At 30.9% G+C, this 17,840-nt stretch overlaps 1 protein-coding gene and 1 long non-coding RNA gene across 4 annotated transcripts in view; both read right to left on the reverse strand.

The window, feature by feature from the left end:
* LOC125874330 (uncharacterized) overlaps positions 1-17,840 on the reverse strand; it is a 173,233-nt gene that overhangs the window by 21,484 nt on the left and 133,909 nt on the right. The window lies entirely within an intron of this gene.
* Positions 1,589-5,728, reverse strand: LOC125874169 (uncharacterized). Of its 2 annotated transcripts, XR_007447236.1 has the most exons (11): positions 5,548-5,728; positions 4,140-4,348; positions 3,898-4,056; positions 3,571-3,816; positions 3,394-3,522; positions 3,184-3,309; positions 2,850-3,097; positions 2,397-2,606; positions 2,201-2,295; positions 2,030-2,128; positions 1,904-1,921 (listed from the first exon to the last, which is right to left on the reverse strand). XR_007447236.1 is itself a non-coding variant. In XM_049555014.1 (9 exons), the coding sequence occupies exons 2-9, from the start codon at positions 4,339-4,341 to the stop codon at positions 1,598-1,600; spliced, it is 1,644 nt and encodes a 547-aa protein (XP_049410971.1). In that variant the 5' UTR covers positions 4,342-4,348; positions 5,548-5,728; the 3' UTR covers positions 1,589-1,597. The 2 variants fall into 2 exon arrangements, 1 of the variants encoding a protein (XP_049410971.1); XM_049555014.1 differs by lacking the exons at positions 2,030-2,128; positions 2,201-2,295 and having other exon boundaries at positions 1,589-1,921.

Consider the following 17,840-nt stretch of genomic DNA (forward strand, 5'->3'; position numbering starts at 1 on the left):
AGGAAAGGAAGAACAGATTAAAGAGTACTTGTGGAAAGATTAAAGAGTACTTGAGAGTTGCCATTAGTTAGTTTTACATGTTACTGTTATTTCAGTAGAGTTCTTATCAACAGTGGAACATAGGACATTCTGCTTGTTTATAAGTACGACTAAAAATGTAACACTTTATCAAAGGATAGGGACTATTCGATGAGTGTGGGTATGAACATGGATAGGGGACTGGAGACATCTAATTCATTCACACATTTACACAAGTTGTTACACAGGTTACTCGTAGGAAAATAATACAGGAGATTGGGGTACATGGCAAACGATGTGGAGGAGGAGTAGCGCAACACAAAACTCAATTTTAATGAGCATCATAACATGTAATGTAAGAGGCACTAATCAAGTGTATAAGCATAAGGAGATGAAGGCATTTTGTAGAGAAAATAATTTTATTCTATTAGCTATACTAGAAAACAAAGTCAAAGAAGAGAGAGCACCAAAAATCATAAAGAACCTTGGGGATAAATGGAGATGGGCTGCGAACTACAATATTGATCGGAGGGGAAGGATTTGGGTATTACGGGACTACTCTATCATCGACTTTAGAGTTGATGTTGTGTACCAACAATTTATCTTTGGATATTGTACTAGAATAAAATCGAATACTGGATTTTACTTTGGAGCAGTGTATGGGTTACAGAAAATTGAACTACAAGAGGGCCTTATGGGGTGACTTAGAACCAGTGATCAACAATGTTGCAGCACCAAGTGACTGATTCTAAAATGCTAAATACTTCAGCTCAAAGTGACAGCTTCTAAAATGCTGCAGCTCAAAGTGACAGCTTCTAAAATGCTGCAGCACCAAGTGACAGATTCAAAAATGCTGCAGCACCAAGTGACAGATTCTAAGTGACAGATTGTTAATGCTGAGTGAGTTCAACAATGGCCAAACATAGAGGGACTAATCCTGGAACCCCACTTTTCAGATCACTGTCCACTTAGTAAAAATGGAGGAACATGATGGAAAGGGTCCGAAGCCTTTTCGATTTTATAACTACATGGCAGAGCATTAAATTTTTATCACAGGAGTAGAGAAGAGCTGGAATAGAAGAATCTTACATGTTCTAAATGAGTTTCTTGTCCTCACTTGAAAATCCTTAAATAGTCAAAAGTCCCTTTTTCTCTGCAAAATTTCATCAGGAGTTAGTGTGCTGAAAAAAATATAGAGTTACATTGTACATGTTCTAAACAACAGGGGAAGTCTAAAGGTATACAAGAAAACATGAACCACTATATGTACTGTATACGATTACATTTTCACTCTCACAGATACAACTAGGACAATGTACTCACACCTTACTCAAAGCCACTTTGAACGACCCAACAAAAACCTTAAGATGTAAGATCGAAATCATAGTATGCAGTATGTAAACCACTTTAATTTTACAGGAAACTATTACAGCACGCATAATCATTCAACTACTTTTATAATATATATCAAACACACAAATATATTTTACGATAGAACAACCAACAACTAATAGCTTTGCTACGCAGAACCAGCACAATAAAATGATGTTTTAGGTAAGTATTTGCTCACATGGTATCATCAAGTATCCGAATAGTCATTCTCTTGAATTGGAGGCTGGAAATTAGGGTGTTGCGCTAAAAAAAATTCTTTCAATTGCTTTAATTCTTTCATCTCATTTTGAAAGTTAGATATGCAATCCTTCAAAGACTGATTTTCTTTTTGAGTTGAACGTAGCTCAGCCAACAATTCAGGTTTTGAGGAAGCCCCACCTTTCAAATCTCTTGCTTTTACTCCACCTCCAAAGCCAAATACATGACTACGACTTTGAGGTCCAAAGCATTTCTCAACAATTTCTATGCTAGAAAGTGATGGTTCAGACTCCACCAATTCTTGAATTTGAGCCTACAAAGTGTATAAAGAAGATTTTTTTTCAAATCCCATAATAACTAGATGTTAAGAACATGTACAAATAACTAAATGTTAAGAAAATGTTCAATTAACCAAACGCACATGCTTCTCGATTGTTTCAGAATCAACAAGTGTGTTATTCTTCTTGCGAGTCTCGTAAAAGATAGTTGCCAAATCTGGTGGATTGCCATCTTTTCTGCCCTTTACTTAAAAGTAAACATGTCAAAGAACGGTTCATCAACATTAAAATAGAAAAAGATTTGATGATAACACCTTTTGATAAATAATCTCTCTAATTGGCTTGCTTCCAATATGATAAAGCATCTTCAGCTTAGCTCTATATTTACTGCATTTCTATTGCTTCTCACCTATATTTGAGTAACAACATTAAATTCAAATGTTATAAATAAATTATCAAAATGAGATCATAGTATGAAACAAAATTACATAATTAGGTAATATGTCAAACCTGAAAATCTTTTGAAGTAAAATGTTCTTTTACCAACCACTCCCATTGCTTCTTTTCTACCCCCTTAGGTATATTCTTAAGAGCCTCTTGTATAGGCTTACCCTTCACATAGTTTGCATGCAATTGACCTCTCCATTTATTCCATAACTCTTTCATCCACCCCAAAACATGATCTCGATGACTATTCATGTCATCACTATCAAATTTATCCTATAACGTATCAAACATAGGTTCACATCAGCTATAATCACAGGAACAACTTGTATTTTGCTTAAGCTAACCATCAATTCCTTAGCTCTAACAAAGCTCAGATTAGTCACAGTCCTAGTATGTAAAATGATATGGGAGAAACAATTTAAAATTGAAACAGGAAGGAGCACACTAATTAAGCATCAAGAATTGTATTAAGAAGAGAGTAGCCCAAGAAGAAATTGAAATATTTAATCAAATTACCTTAACAACAGCCCACATGTGATTTAGCTTTTCCTCCTTAATGTGTTTCCATGATGATACTCCCAACGGACATATATTACGATCACAAACTATTTTTCCCAAGTGCCTCAAAAATAGATTACTATTCTTCCCAACTGTTCGATTATTGTAAAATGTCACTTTTAGCTTTTGTCCAATATCAAGCGATGCAACTTCTTTGCACTTGTTACTTCCTCGAACCTTTTTATCCATTCCAGTAGCACATGAACCTACATTTACATAATTTATAAATGGTAGAAAATATTGTACATATGATAAACTTGTGATTAAATAGATATCAGAAATGAAAGCATACTTGTTTCAGCTGTTTGGGCAAACTGTTTAACTTGTTCAATAGGAGAAATTGGAATATCAGAATGCAAACTCTCTTTCTCATGAGCCAAAACAATTTTATCTGTTGTTCTCCATCCTTGAGAGAAACCTAATGCAAGAAATTATATTAGTAAAATTACTTGAATTAAATTAAATTCAATTCTAAAAAAGAAAAAAATGTAAGAAATCATACTTGTTTCAAATGTTGGGGTGGACTCCATAACATTATCAGTAGAAAAAGAAAATGCAACATCAGTTTGCATATGCTCTTTTTCAAAAGCCAAAAACTTTTTATTCATTGTTCTCAATCCTTGAGAAAAACCTAATGCAAGGAATTGTATCAATAAAAGTACTTGCTAAGAAATCATACTTGTTTCAAATGTTGGGGTGGACTCCATAACATCATCAGTAGAAAGAGAAATTGGAACATCAGCTTGCTTATGCTCTTTCTCAAAAGCCAAAAACTTTTTATTCATTGTTCGCCATCCTTGAGAAGCAGAAGGTCTTGGCATACTTTGACTAACATAACGAGCATTTTGATTGAAAGATCGCTCCTCATTTTCAGAATCTTCAATTGAGCACACAGATTTAAGCCCTTGAGACTTTCCTTGAGCACCTAGTGCAAGAAATCATATCAAATAAACATTAGCAATTAATTAAATTCAATTCTAAAACATAATAAATTGTAGAATCATACTTGATGAATTTGTTTTGATGTATTGCATAAGTTCTTCAGTAGATGAAAAAGATGGAATATCTCCTTTCTCAACACTCAAGTAGTTTTTGTTCATTGTTCGCACTCCTCGAGCATTAGACATAGATCTAAGACCTTTTCGTCGTCCCTTTGCAACCACACCTAGTATAAGAAAAGTGACAATAAAAAATTAGTATTAAAATTCCTCGTACAAATTAATAACACAAATAAAAAAAAAATCATACTCGTTTCAGTAAATTGATTGTACTGCATAACATGATCAGTAGATGGAGAAAATGGAATATCAGTTCTTGACACCCCTAGAGACAACATAGATTTAAGCCCTCTTCCTCGTCCCTTCCCTACAACACCCGGTGCCACATATGCATATTTGGTAGTAGCTTTCACCCTAGATGCCACCTCATTTTCATCCTTTGATGGTTTCATATCAAACCTACCAAAAAATAAAGACGATGTGTTAACAAACAAAAATGAAAAAACATTCTAAAAATCATATACTTGCCAAAAAAAAATTAAGACACTATAAAAATAATGTACTTACAAAAATCATATATCAAAATGTATAATAATGAATATGCTAAAGCTTAAGGAGATACTTCACCTCAGTCATTCTTTTTCGTTTATTTTGTGAAGAATTTTCTAAATTTTCAAATTCGTTGTTCTTTTGTTGCACAATTTCATAGGAATCACGAGGTTGTACCTTTCTCGCTACACACCAACCTCTATTGGAATTATCATTAGCAAAAAATATATCTTTTGATTCGTAATCATTAAATATTTTTTTCCATCTCTGATGGGTCATGATTTCATTTTTTCCCACAGGTGCAAGTTTGTCTACTGTTGGACTGTTGGTTTTACTACTCTTTTGCTTCAGAGAAAAAAAGTTGTGGTACAAATACATCAGGTTTTGGGAATCTAATGCTGAGGATCACCAAAAAGTTGAAGAATTCTTAAAGAACTATGGATCATATGCTCCAAACAGATCCAATTATATAGACATCAAAAGAATCACCGGTCGCTTCAGAAGAAAACTAGGACAAGGAGGATTTGGTAATGCGTACAGAGGAAGAAGAGTTGTTAGTCCTTCAAGTGAGAGATCTCTCTTCTCGACATAAGCTGTGTAGTATCTAATTTGCTCGACATAAGTTTAGAGAACTTATGTGTCATTCAAGCTACTCATAGACACAAGTTAACAATTTTGTTTCTTTCTCGTCTAATCTTTTTACTGTCAGATTATACTTTAAAATTGAATACAATGGTAATACAATAAAAAGAATCATTCAAAATCAAAGCATATAAACTGGGAACTGAAATTAAAGATACTAATGGAAAAAATATTCAACTAATTAATCAGCTGATAGAAAAAAATTGCTATGCCAGCCTTACCAAAATTTCGTGGCAGCAAAAATTATGAAATCCTAACAGAGAAAATCATTAAATAGACTCTCAAATATCTCATCTTTGAACCTAAACCCCAACCTTGCCTACAAAACTAGCATTTTTCGTCCTAACACAATAACAATGAGTATCTATAAGAGCTCAATCACATAGTATTCAATTATCAAGAAAGAAAAATGAAAGATTTTATAGAAAAAGAAGAAGGGGGATATGAATTAGGAGGAATAAAATTACCTTAGATGTAGATACAAGTGGTAGATGAATTGTTTTGCTCCCAATAATGCCTTCAAACTTAATGATTTAGGAGATTTTGTTGTCAATAATGCATTCAAGCTTCAAGATTTCGTAGATTTCTGTGCGTGTTGATAGAGCAAGAGAAAAAAAAAATGAAAGAGACTTTAGTGATTTTGGCAGATTGCTAGCTAGAGAGAGACAGAAATATCTGAACCTTTATAAATGGATTTGGGGGTTTTAGGTTATTACTATAGAGAGAGAAATTATTTTTGTGCCTTTTAGTATTTCACTTCTTGTTCCCGCTCTTCCCTTCTAATTTCCCGCTGAAAGTTTTTACTTAGGGACGAGTTATTTTGTTTTTAGAAAATAATATAGTCAATTAGGGACTAGTAAATAATATCATCCTTATAGGTATACTTTAGGGACCATATTTATAACTTGTCACAATATTTTGGTCTTTAATAACCCTTTTTGTTGTAGTGCTAGTTAATGAGTACGATTCCACCTTGAGACATTGACGTTAAGGAGCGGACCCACGTTGGTTCCAGGGGGTTCACCCGAACCCTGTCGGCAAAAAATTACACTGTATATATAAGGTAATTTTCTGTATTTATTTTGGATATATATATTTTGAACCCCCTCAATGACAAGGAGAAAGAGATAGCCCAGTGGTATTTTCCCTGAAATTAAGTCTCATGTTGAGGGATCGAATCCCTGCATTAGCGTTTTATTTTTTTCTTTTTCAGTTCTGTTTTCACGTTTTTTTTAGTTTTTTTATTTTATAAAACATGCTAAAAGTGTGATTTTAAACCCAAAAAAATTCAAGGGTCCGCCACTAAAACTAAATACTACTACTTTCTTGAAATTTTGTTTTGTTGGCTTATATATACAGGTTTATACTTTTATTTTTCGAACCCCTTGAACGAAAAACCTGGGTCCGCCACTGTTGACGTTTCTTTATTACAAGAGAAAAACTGTTAACAAATAATAGGATATTAGCCAATTCCAATTCATGATCACTTAATTGTTGTTAAATCCTCATCTATTGTCTATGTGTTTGGTAGAGCGTATAAGAATAATGTTAAATAGAGTGTATTAAGAATGCTTACATTAGTATTGCATGTAATAGTTATGCTTGCATTAATTATACATAAATTATTTTTATGCATCGTTTGATTTAATGTATTAAAAATAGCATGCATTGCATAAAAAAATTATTTACAAAGATACCCTCCACTATAATGTTGGAAAAGATATAATAAGAGGTTTTGAGGAGAAATTGGGTCTTTAATCATGCTAATGCATGCTTTAAAACCATTGCATTGCTAATACCTAGAAATTCATGGTATTAGTAATATTCACCTTAATATACAATAGATTTGCATTAGTTATACATAGATTACGAAAGAGTACCAAACAAGATATTAGTAATACACAAGACTAATATATGCATTATTTTTCCTAATACACTCTATCAAACGACCCATAAATGTCCATTCCAGTTTGAGTGAAAGTCCCATTTTGGATTTTCTTTTTTCCACTTTGGGAGAATCTCCTTTAGGAAAACATTTTCTAGGAAATATTTTTCATTTTTCCCATATTTGGTTGGCTTAAAATGTTTAGAAAATGTTTTCCAAATCAACTCATTTTCCTCAAATTTAGGAACTTGACTTCCCTTCTAAAATGGAGGAAAACATTTTCCAAAACTCTACTTTATCGTTTAATTTTTTTTCTTACCCTACCCATGCCCCGTACCCAACCCTCCCCATTCAAAAAAAAATTAAAAATTTTAAATTTTCTTATTTTTTAAATTTCAAATATATTTTATCCCTACAGCCAAACCACCCCCCTCAAATGTTTCAAATTTTAAGATTTTTCTTACCTCATCCAACCCCTACTAACCCTACCCCCGACCCGCCCAAAAAAAATTACTTTTGAAAAATATTTCAAATTTAATTTTTTTAATTTGTTCCGCCCCCCCCCCGTCCCCCCCCCCCCCCCCCCCCAACCAGGCCACCCCCATCAATTTTTCTACCTTGAATCATTTTGTTTGGTTGCTTCTTTTTGGTCCTAATTCAAGTTTGGTTGCTTCTTTTTGGTCAGTAGTGGGTAGCGGTGTGCATTCGGTTTTTTGGTTTGGTTTTATACTATTCGGTTTGAATTTTTCAGTTTTGGTTTTGAAGAAGTGTAACTCAATCCGAACCAAAATAAATTTGGTTTGGTTTGGTTTTTTTCGGTTCGGTTAATCGGTTATGTCAATAATTAGAAACATAACAAAGTTATATTTGCAATTTGAAAAATAAAATAAAAATATAATATTGAATTTCTTAAATATACTTTTTAATATAAATCACAAGTAAAACGTAAAACACAATACTTAAAAGTATATCAATTATAGATGTCCAAACATAAAAAATAAACTAAATCATAATGAAAATAACAAAAAAAAGGGAAAAAATGGTTAACTCCAACTTAATTCTATGTATATATATATAATATAATTCGGTTTTTTCGGTTTTCATTTTTCTAAATCCAAAACCAAATAGAGTAAATTATAAATCCAAAACCAAACCAAAAATCCAAAAAAACCAATCCAAATTAGAATTTGATTTGATTTGGTTTGGTTTTTCGATTTAATCCAAATAGTGCACACCCCTAGTAGTGGGAGTCTTAAAAATCTTTATGGCGTACAAATTCTAAATGTGATAATTAAAATCAAGTTTATCAAATATGATTTTAGATAGGAGGGTATAAAAATCGCAAATAAAGATAAAATGTTAGTATATAGTCGGACGTTGTCTTAATATTAATCTATTCATGTAGTCTATGACTTGGTGATAGTCTAAAGCATCATGTCTGTCGTATTATTAACATATTTACATAGCTTTTGACTTTTAGTATTTGTTATTATATGTTGTTTACTATATTTAGGTGATCGCACTTTGTTGTTGATGTGACGATTCCATGCATATATGCTCGATATTGATTTTTCTTTAGTTATCATATTTTTCTTTACTATCCGTTTTCCCGTTTCTATTACTATTTTGATTTGCTTCACTTCGAAAATAATTTTATTTTCACAAGGTGAAACTAAGGTCTGTGTACTATTTTTTTTTTTAAATCTGTGTCAAATTAAAATCATCAACAAAGAAAAAATAATTAGGTTGATTATACTTTACTCTATGTTGTTTTTGTTCATGAACATTCACAAAACGGTGTTTTTTTAATAAAAGGTAGCCATCAGAATTTTATTTCCCAATTTTTTCCCGCCGGAGTTTCTTCACGTCGGCAAAGTTGACCGGCAGTTTCTGTCGGCCACGGGCCTCCTCCTTCCGATGTCCTTCTCCGGGTGAAATCCACTCGTAAGTTCCCTTTTCTATCTACCGCCATCTCTCTCGATTTATACATAACTAACTGTTCTCTTTCACGGGTTTATACTGGTAAAATACGATTGGCGATTCCATTGCATATAGAATGAACTCCAATTTACCAGTTACTATGCTGTTTACTTACTTTCCCTGTGATAAAGAGCCTATGAAGTTGGTATAATACGAATTGGAAATTCAATTAGAGATTCCATTGCATTAAGAATGAACTCCGATTTACTAGTTACTACGCGTTGTATTACATACTTTCCATGTGATAATGGCTATGAAGTTCTAATCATGTTTCACAAGAAATGTAATTGTTGCCGTTGTATGCTGATTTTGGGATAAAGGTCATAACTTTCAAGTTGTTTCTAGATCCACATAATTTCAATTTATAGCCATTAGGAACCTAAGCATTTGATATCAATCATTTTGTTGCCTCGTAATTGACCTTGAATCATTTTGTTGCCTCGTAATTTAATGGCGCTGTTACCTTTATTTTTCATTTTGTCGTTGTATCAACCTTGATTACTGTTTGCTAGTTGCTTCACACAATTCTTAGATTGTTTTTAATACGGTTCTTATGATTTAGTGTTTGAAGTATACATTAAAATTGACCAATGAGAAAATCTCTCCATCGGTTTTGGAGGCCTCCCCAATGTTAAAAGATGAAAATTTAGTTTACGTTCATATATTTGTTTGTTAAAATTGGCCGATGAAGAAATTACCGTCGATTTCCAAAGTCTCCCATGTTAATAAGACGAGTTTTTATTTTTAAGTTATTATTTCATTTATTTATTTTTATTCATATTTATTTATTACTAACACTTTTACTAAGTGATTTTACAGGTACCCGGAGTTCCTTTCCATTGAAGCTATCCGAATGAAGTTCGAACAATATTTTGGTTCATTATTGTATATTATTGACAATAGGCAAACTTTAGGCCGTTTCTTATATGATTGTTTCATTTTATTACTTGTGTATGTCACATGTTTATTATACTTGTATATTTGTTTTTATCTCCTCCTCACTTTGAAAAAAGGAACTCAATCGGAAACCACAATTGTGGATTTCGAAGGATGCGTAACCCCTTCCCTTCGGAATAACTTGAACCCTTTACCTAGAATCAATTGGTTTCGTAGACTTTCTTTTAAGTTTATTTATGAATTGGTTATCTAGTTTTCCAAAAATTAGGTGGCGACTCCCTTTAACCCCTTTAAAGCTTTTCTAAAATTCTTTTATTCTTTTTAATTTTTTTAGTGAGTCACCGCGACGTACCCTCTCAAAGGATAAGGATGTCAATAATAACCTATTATAAAGTCATACTCATCAATTCAAAGACAATGTAAATGTCTTTAAACTCTCATTCAAAAAAAAGAGTAAAATGGTGTGGTTTCTTTCAACCCTACCTTGTTACCCATTTAAGTTTGTAGTATGCAATAGTTGTATTTTCTCCTTCTTTAACGCATCCAAGATTATATAGATATTAAAATATTCCAAGGATAAAGGCAATAATATTCGATAGAGCAATAATCTACAAAATATTATTGTCTAAGGTTACTTTATTTTGATAGGAAATAAACATATAGTAATAGAAAGAAAAAAAACACGAATTGAAACTCAATTCTCAGATGAGCAAAACAAACTTAATAGGTGTCAATAAGAATCATACACAATTTTATAGAACACTAGTAATAGTTCTTATCTAAATATAAATAAAATTGAGGCTTATCTACTATCAATTAAAGGCCAAATATAATTATCTTCATGATGTGATGGAAACTAAATAATATATCCTAAAATGTATGAAAGTATGGCAACATTATGCATAACAACTTACAATATATATACATATATATATATATATTACAAATAAAATTTAAAAAATATACATAAATCTCAAATTCTTGGATGAATTCTAAAGTTCTTGTAACAGAGAATTACTTTTATATTCGCAAAAATATTACGAACCAATACACATGTTTTATACAACTTATTGCTTTGAGAATTCCACTTTTAAAAAAACCTACAAAGAAAAAGACAATTAAAAAATCACACAAACAAAAAATATTCAAATTGAAGAAAAGAATAAAATAAGTAAAAAAGCAAACAAGAAGGGAGATATCATGGTTGAGTCATTGTCGTAGAATAGTGAAAGTGGGGAAGTGGGAGGGAGATTTAGGAGCTTATTTTGTGGTAGGAAAGGGGGAGTTTGTATTTGATTTTGTTTTAAATTTGTTTGGGGGAATTATTTAGTGCTTAGCAATTTTTAATTTTGGGGGGAAAATATATGCCTTTTATTAGGATTTTTATTGGACTTAGGTTAAAAATATTTCCGTTAATTACATATTTAGATTAAATTTTCAAAATAAACTTAATTGTTAGGAATTAAAATAAAGTAGTAATATATAAAATAAAACACTAAAAAAAGTTGAATAGACAAAGTAGACAAAAAATATTTTGATAGTAACTTAATATATATAATAAAAATAGATAGAAACGTATAGGGTCATAAATTTACCATCCTATTAAAATGAAGAAAGAGAACGATGTGTATTTTGTGTGTATATATATAGAGTTAAATTTCATTTCTATTTGTTATAAATTATAAAATATGAGTATTTGTGATATATAAAAAATAAATGATATATAAAAAAGATATTATTACTAAAATTAACAAATTTATAATTACGGGGGTTAATAATTTCCACGAAAACTATAAAATTACGGCACTTTTCAAACCTCTTCAATGAAATCGTCACAAGAAAATTTATTTAGTAAGGGTTAGAATAAACGTCACAAAATAAATTAATAGCGGCGATTTTTAAAACTTTCACAAATAAATTGCTACAAATTGAGAATTTTTTTGTAGTGCTTGTGCATGCCCAAATTCGAAGGGCGTAGATGACAACGTAAGTCAAAGACACATTTATGTATTACGCCTTTAATATAATTAGTCTTCCAATATGTTTTTAGTCTTGTAATTTTGGCATTATAAATTTTAATCCAATATGATAATACTCATATAAGCATGCATGTGAATAGACTTAAAAAGGATTAGCTGGTAAGTCATTTTCACATAAAAATTTCTTTTCAAAATTTAGCATATGTGTTAAAGTTGAAAGTAATTAAAAAAAAAATGGATTTTTCCATAAATACTTATTGAGACTTATATAATTAAATGACTCCTCCTTCTCCTTTAGGATAGAACTCTTTCTATAATCTCCGCATTTCATCTTCTCCTCCTTCGTTTATTCCTTTCAGTGACAAACCAGAGAACTTAACGATGAAGAGTTTATACATTTTATGCCTCCTCCTCCTCCTCTTTATAATTTGGTGCTCACCTGCATTTATTTCTGCTCAAAAATCTAAATCACAAACAATGAGCGATAACTTCATTAATTTTTTCCCTCTCTGCTATAATTATTTAGTCGTTGTAGTTGTATTTATGCTTACAATGGTTGTAATTACAGTTCCAATCTTAATTCGTTTGGAAATTTGCTTTCAGATGCTTCAGGTGTTCTCCATCTAGAAAAACTAGTTCCGATGAATCGTACTACTACAGTGCATGAGTTGGAGGCTAGAGACCGAGCAAGGCATGCTAGGATTTTGCGCAGTTCCACTACTGCTGGAGCTATCAAATTCCCCCTTATTGGTTCCTTCGATCCCAGACTCGTCGGGTATATACATTTTTACGTACTAGCATCAACTTCTAATTATTTATTTAATTATGTGTTTCATGAAGTAAATATATAAATTATATGAAACATATTAAAAGTGTAGTATAATGAAATGAATTAACAAAAAAGACACACACATATATATATATCTAGCATGCATAGTGAGTGGGCTTTAGTTTACTAAACAAGAAATTAAGTATACATATTTGCTTATATAGGTACATAAATATGCCTCTCCACTTGCTTTAACTTTACCAACACATACTAAAATTTTACTTTAGTTAAAAGAGAGCAAAAAAAAAAAACTATTGCAAGGAATCAAAAACTTACAACGACAACAAACCCATGGCAACAATAACTAAACAAGAAATTGAATATAAATATTAATGAATAATTGCTTATATAGGTACATAGATATGCCTCTCCACTTGCTTTAACTTTACCAACACATGCTTAAATTTTACTTTAATTAAAAGAGAGCAAAAAAACAAACTATTGCAAGGAATCAAAAAATTACAATTCAAGAAAAATCAATAATCGTTGCAAGTATTCATATCTCACTTGTTGTTTATTGATGTTTTGCTATGTTGCTTTGATTTTTTATATTTGTGTTATTTCACTGAGTAGTTAATCTCTTCTTACAATTTCAAATTCATAGATTTGAAATTTTACTTTTTATCCATATTGATATTGTTTTTACCTGTTTGTAGAATCTCTTAAAACAATGTGAATATTAATTTTCTTAAAAATGAAAAATTAGGTTAGCAATTAATCAGCAAGGATGTTGCCTTATCTAAACACATTCTCCATTCATCCTAAGATTTTAATTTAACAATCACACACTTAAATAGTACTTAAATTAAAAGAGAAAAGAAAAATAAAACAAAATGTTGCAAGGAGTCAAAAACTGACAATTAAAGAAATATCAATGTTTGTTGCAAGTATTTAGATCTCACTTGTCATTTGGCATTATTGTATGTTAAAAGACAAGTATTCAGAAATTATTTATTTTATTTCACGTTAGACTTAAATATTTTAAATATTTTGAGATGGACTAATCTTAAGAACTTGAATAAATAAAAAATTGTAGAACAAATAAAAATTTTCACTAATTACTAAAAGAATTCAATTCAGTAAAAAATGGGTTGAGGGTCTTTTAAGACCAAAAGATGAGACGGTTTTTTTTTGAACAAACAACAAAGGTGAAGGGTATTTTTACTATTGGAAAATTGTAAATTACTTGAGAATTTTATTTGGGGATTATTTCCGGAGAAATTTCTCACGAATTTTCATGCGGAAATATGAAATTCCTAAATTCTAGATTGTTTTATATGCGGAAAAATTTTCCCAGAAAAATTGATAAGTAAATTTGGCTCCATTTTTACAAAATTATTACCCGTAGAATTACTCAGGGCAAATTATTTGCAAGTATCGTTTTCATAGGTAAATTCGCAAGTAATGAAATAAGGTTTTTTTTTTTTTATTCTTTTGCAAGAAAATTTGTAGATAAACTTATTTGCAGATTTAGCTAGGAATAATTACTTGGGAAATTATCTAGAAAATTTTATATGTTGTATTATCTAGAGATTCATGTTCTACAAATTTTGTTGGGGATTTATTTTTTAGTGATTTACTTGGGAATTTTCTTACTTGAAGAATTACTTGGGGATTTATTTTTGTGAATTTGCTTTAAGATATTTTGAGGGGGGTTGCTTGGAACTGTGCATACTTGATTTTTTTAAATATAATGGAACCCTTTTTTTTTTTGAAATCTAAGGATTGTTTTAAAATTTGGAGTCCTCGAGAAATATTTTAAAAAATATTTATTTACAATAATTAAAAATTATAATAATATAAAAAAATGACAATGACACTAGAATAAATTTTATTGTTAAATATTTAGTATACTTTTAGATTAAATAAATTATCACACAATAATATCAATCTAATATGGTGTTGAAACATTACCATAAATGCCAAGATTAACATTTTTAACTAACACACAATTAATATTTAATCTCACCAAAAATCAATGATACCATTTTTTATGTCTTTTTTATTTGAAAGATACAAAGAGTTGATATTATATGAAAAAATAACTACCATAATTAAAATTAATTTTGATTTAATATTATTTAATAGTAAATTGTGTAGTATTGAATAAGTTAAGCACTATTTAAAGTAGAAAAAAATTCGATTATAATCCTTATTAATGTGAAGTTTAATTATCCCCTGATTTATAGAATTATATAAAATGAAAAATAAATAATTTTTATTTGTATATTAAATTGATATATTATTTTTTTACAAGCATTAAAAATGATATAATTTCTCTATAGTGAGTTAATAAAGAATATTTATTTCTCAATATATAATTAAGTATTTTAAAATATAATTATTAAAAGATAAATTTAAATTATAAATACCGCACATACCTAATAAGATATACTATAAATTATTGATTATAACTTCCTTCCAAATTAAAGTTATAAATATATTTATATTTTTAATTATTTATTATAAGAACTTTGTATGTATAATTTAAATTTTGTCTATGTTTCATATGCTTAGTTATGGATATCTCGTAGAAAGTGTAAACATAAAATTTTGTGATATGTTGTGCGGTAGTGATTTATTTTAAATATATAAATTATTTCTAGTTTTAATTTTTTAGAGTTAAATCACATGAACTTTAGCCAATATTTCAACATATATTTTGTTACCATATTAATATGAGATGACTTTATAGTTCTTTCTGTGTATTTTATAAATATTAAAATTATATTTTTATACTCAATTAATTTAATTTAATTTAGCTTTAAAAATTAATCAAGTTCATCAATCACAAGTATTCACAACAACACTATTGAGCATTTCATCAACAACCAATTCAATATCAATGCTCAAGACAATTCACATTATTCAAATCAATCAAGACATTGCCTTTTTCATTAATCCACTTTCTATCATTAAGGTTATTCAATTTGAGCTATTAACTCTATCACCTTATTACCATTACTCCCCAACACATACAACAAGGAGGATTCAAGATTTTACGAGCTTTAACAAGCTTTAGAAGTTCCATTGCCTTAATCGATCTAAAATAACTCCAGGTCTTGGGCTTTTCCCTTCCGAACGATATCCAAAACAACACAATATAATCAAACAAGTATTCACAATGAGATTTCAAAACCAACAACACTCATGTCAATCAATTCGAAAATGGGGTCAAATCGACTCAAAAACCTGATTTTGAAAACAAGGTTTGAATCTGAAAATTGATACACAATTATGTTACCCAAAAGATTTGAGAACCAACGGTGAAAACCATTTCAACAATGAAGTTATATTCAACTCATCATGCCATAAACAAGTAATAACAATGAAGCGGAGTCGAAATTCATTACCCAATCGAAGAATCATGAATATACACTTCGAAATCGCCTCACTTGAGCTTTTAGGGTTAAAAAATGGGTAACATGAGAAGGAACTCCGATTTTAGAAAAACATTTTGTTTAGGTCTCAAGTGCTCATCGCGATCGCGACCAAGAGCCACACGATCACAGTGAGTAAGTCAGTCAACTCATTTAATTTGACCGTCGCAGTCATGACAAAGCTCCACGCAATCGTGATGCACACTAACAGAATACCACACGATCACGAGAAAGGTCCTCACGATCACAACGACCAAATAATTAGACACCAGAACACAAAAACCAGTAAATACACACAAGGCATAAATTCTTTGAATGGATCCTTGGGATTTGTTCGGAACCCTGTATATACAAACCAAAAATGCTACCTATCTAAACTTGATGTTCCGGATTCAATGAAACCATCAAAACACGGATGAGAGGTCTCCTTTACCTGAAACTCGTGAAAGTCACCAATGAACAAACATAATACCTCAAAAAGCTAAATCAAGCTCATGGCCTCTGAAAATTCAACCAAGATCTCCACTAGGCCTAAAATTATCCCTCGAATTCAACAGAACTGTCAGAAATCTTATCCGAGCATTCAACCTCTGAATGTTGACCAAAGTCAATTCAAAGGCTAAAATCTTAATAATTCCCAATCAAGGACCTCAAATCCCCGAAAATAGCTCGAATCTGAAACTGACACACTCTCTTAGACCAAATTACACATTTTAGGACTAATTAAATGACAGAATTCCATTTCGAGACTCGAGACTCCAAAAGACACTAAAACCACTTTTTGATAACTTTTGCATTTCAAAACTCTAAAATTTCCGCACTTCACAAATTTTTACTCAAAACCGATTTTACAAACCAACCAAAAATGACTCGGTGTAACCATCGGGAGGGGTAACATATGGAAAAAGTCCAACTATGACCAATCTGGGTCATTACATGTTTGTTTGTGGAACCTCCTAAAACAATGTGAATATTAGTTTTCTTATACCTGCAAAATGAAAAATTAGGTTATCAATAATCCGCAAGGATGTTGCCTTATTATCTAAACACATCTCCGTTCAACCTAAGATTATAATTTTACAATTACACACTTAAATTTTACTTACATTAAAAGAGAAAAGAAAATAAAAATAAAACAAACCCTTGCAAGGAATCAAACACTGACAATTAAACAAAAACCAATATTTGTTGCAAGTATTCAGATCTCACTTGTTATTTGATTGTTGGTGTTTTGCTTTGTTGCTTTGTTTATTTGCATTTGTGTTGTTTCACTGAGTAGTAAATCTCTTGTTTTGACAACTTCAAATTCATAGATTTGAAATTTATCATTAGTCTATATTAATGTTCTTTATGCCTATTTGTGGAACATCCTAAAATAATATGAGTATTAATTTTCTTATACCTGCAAAATGAAAAATTAGATTACCGTTGTACACCTACAAGGAGTATGTCCACCCTTTAAGTCTGAGCTCTACCTCGGCCTCTAGCCTGAGGCACCAGTGATCTAGTCTAGACTGAAGAACTGTAGTGGTGTCCTCCCTGAACCTGAATAGGACATTAGCTACCATGAGAGATGATCTGGGTCGCCATAGATATAAAAAACCTTGAGTGCGAAACCGACTAAGATGAACCACCCTCATATGTCTATATAGCCGCATGAACGGGTCCTGAGCGCTAGAAGGAACCACCCCCTTTGAAAGATCCCCTGTCTACAAAAAATTACCTGAAGTGCGGACCCGTTTAGGGTCCCCAAACTCCTGTCACTTCATCAACTCTGCCTCCTTGGTGGCACCCCCAATGGACACATAGG

This window comes from Solanum stenotomum, chromosome 1 (assembly GCF_019186545.1).
Source record: "Solanum stenotomum isolate F172 chromosome 1, ASM1918654v1, whole genome shotgun sequence".
NCBI lineage: Eukaryota > Viridiplantae > Streptophyta > Magnoliopsida > Solanales > Solanaceae > Solanum > Solanum stenotomum.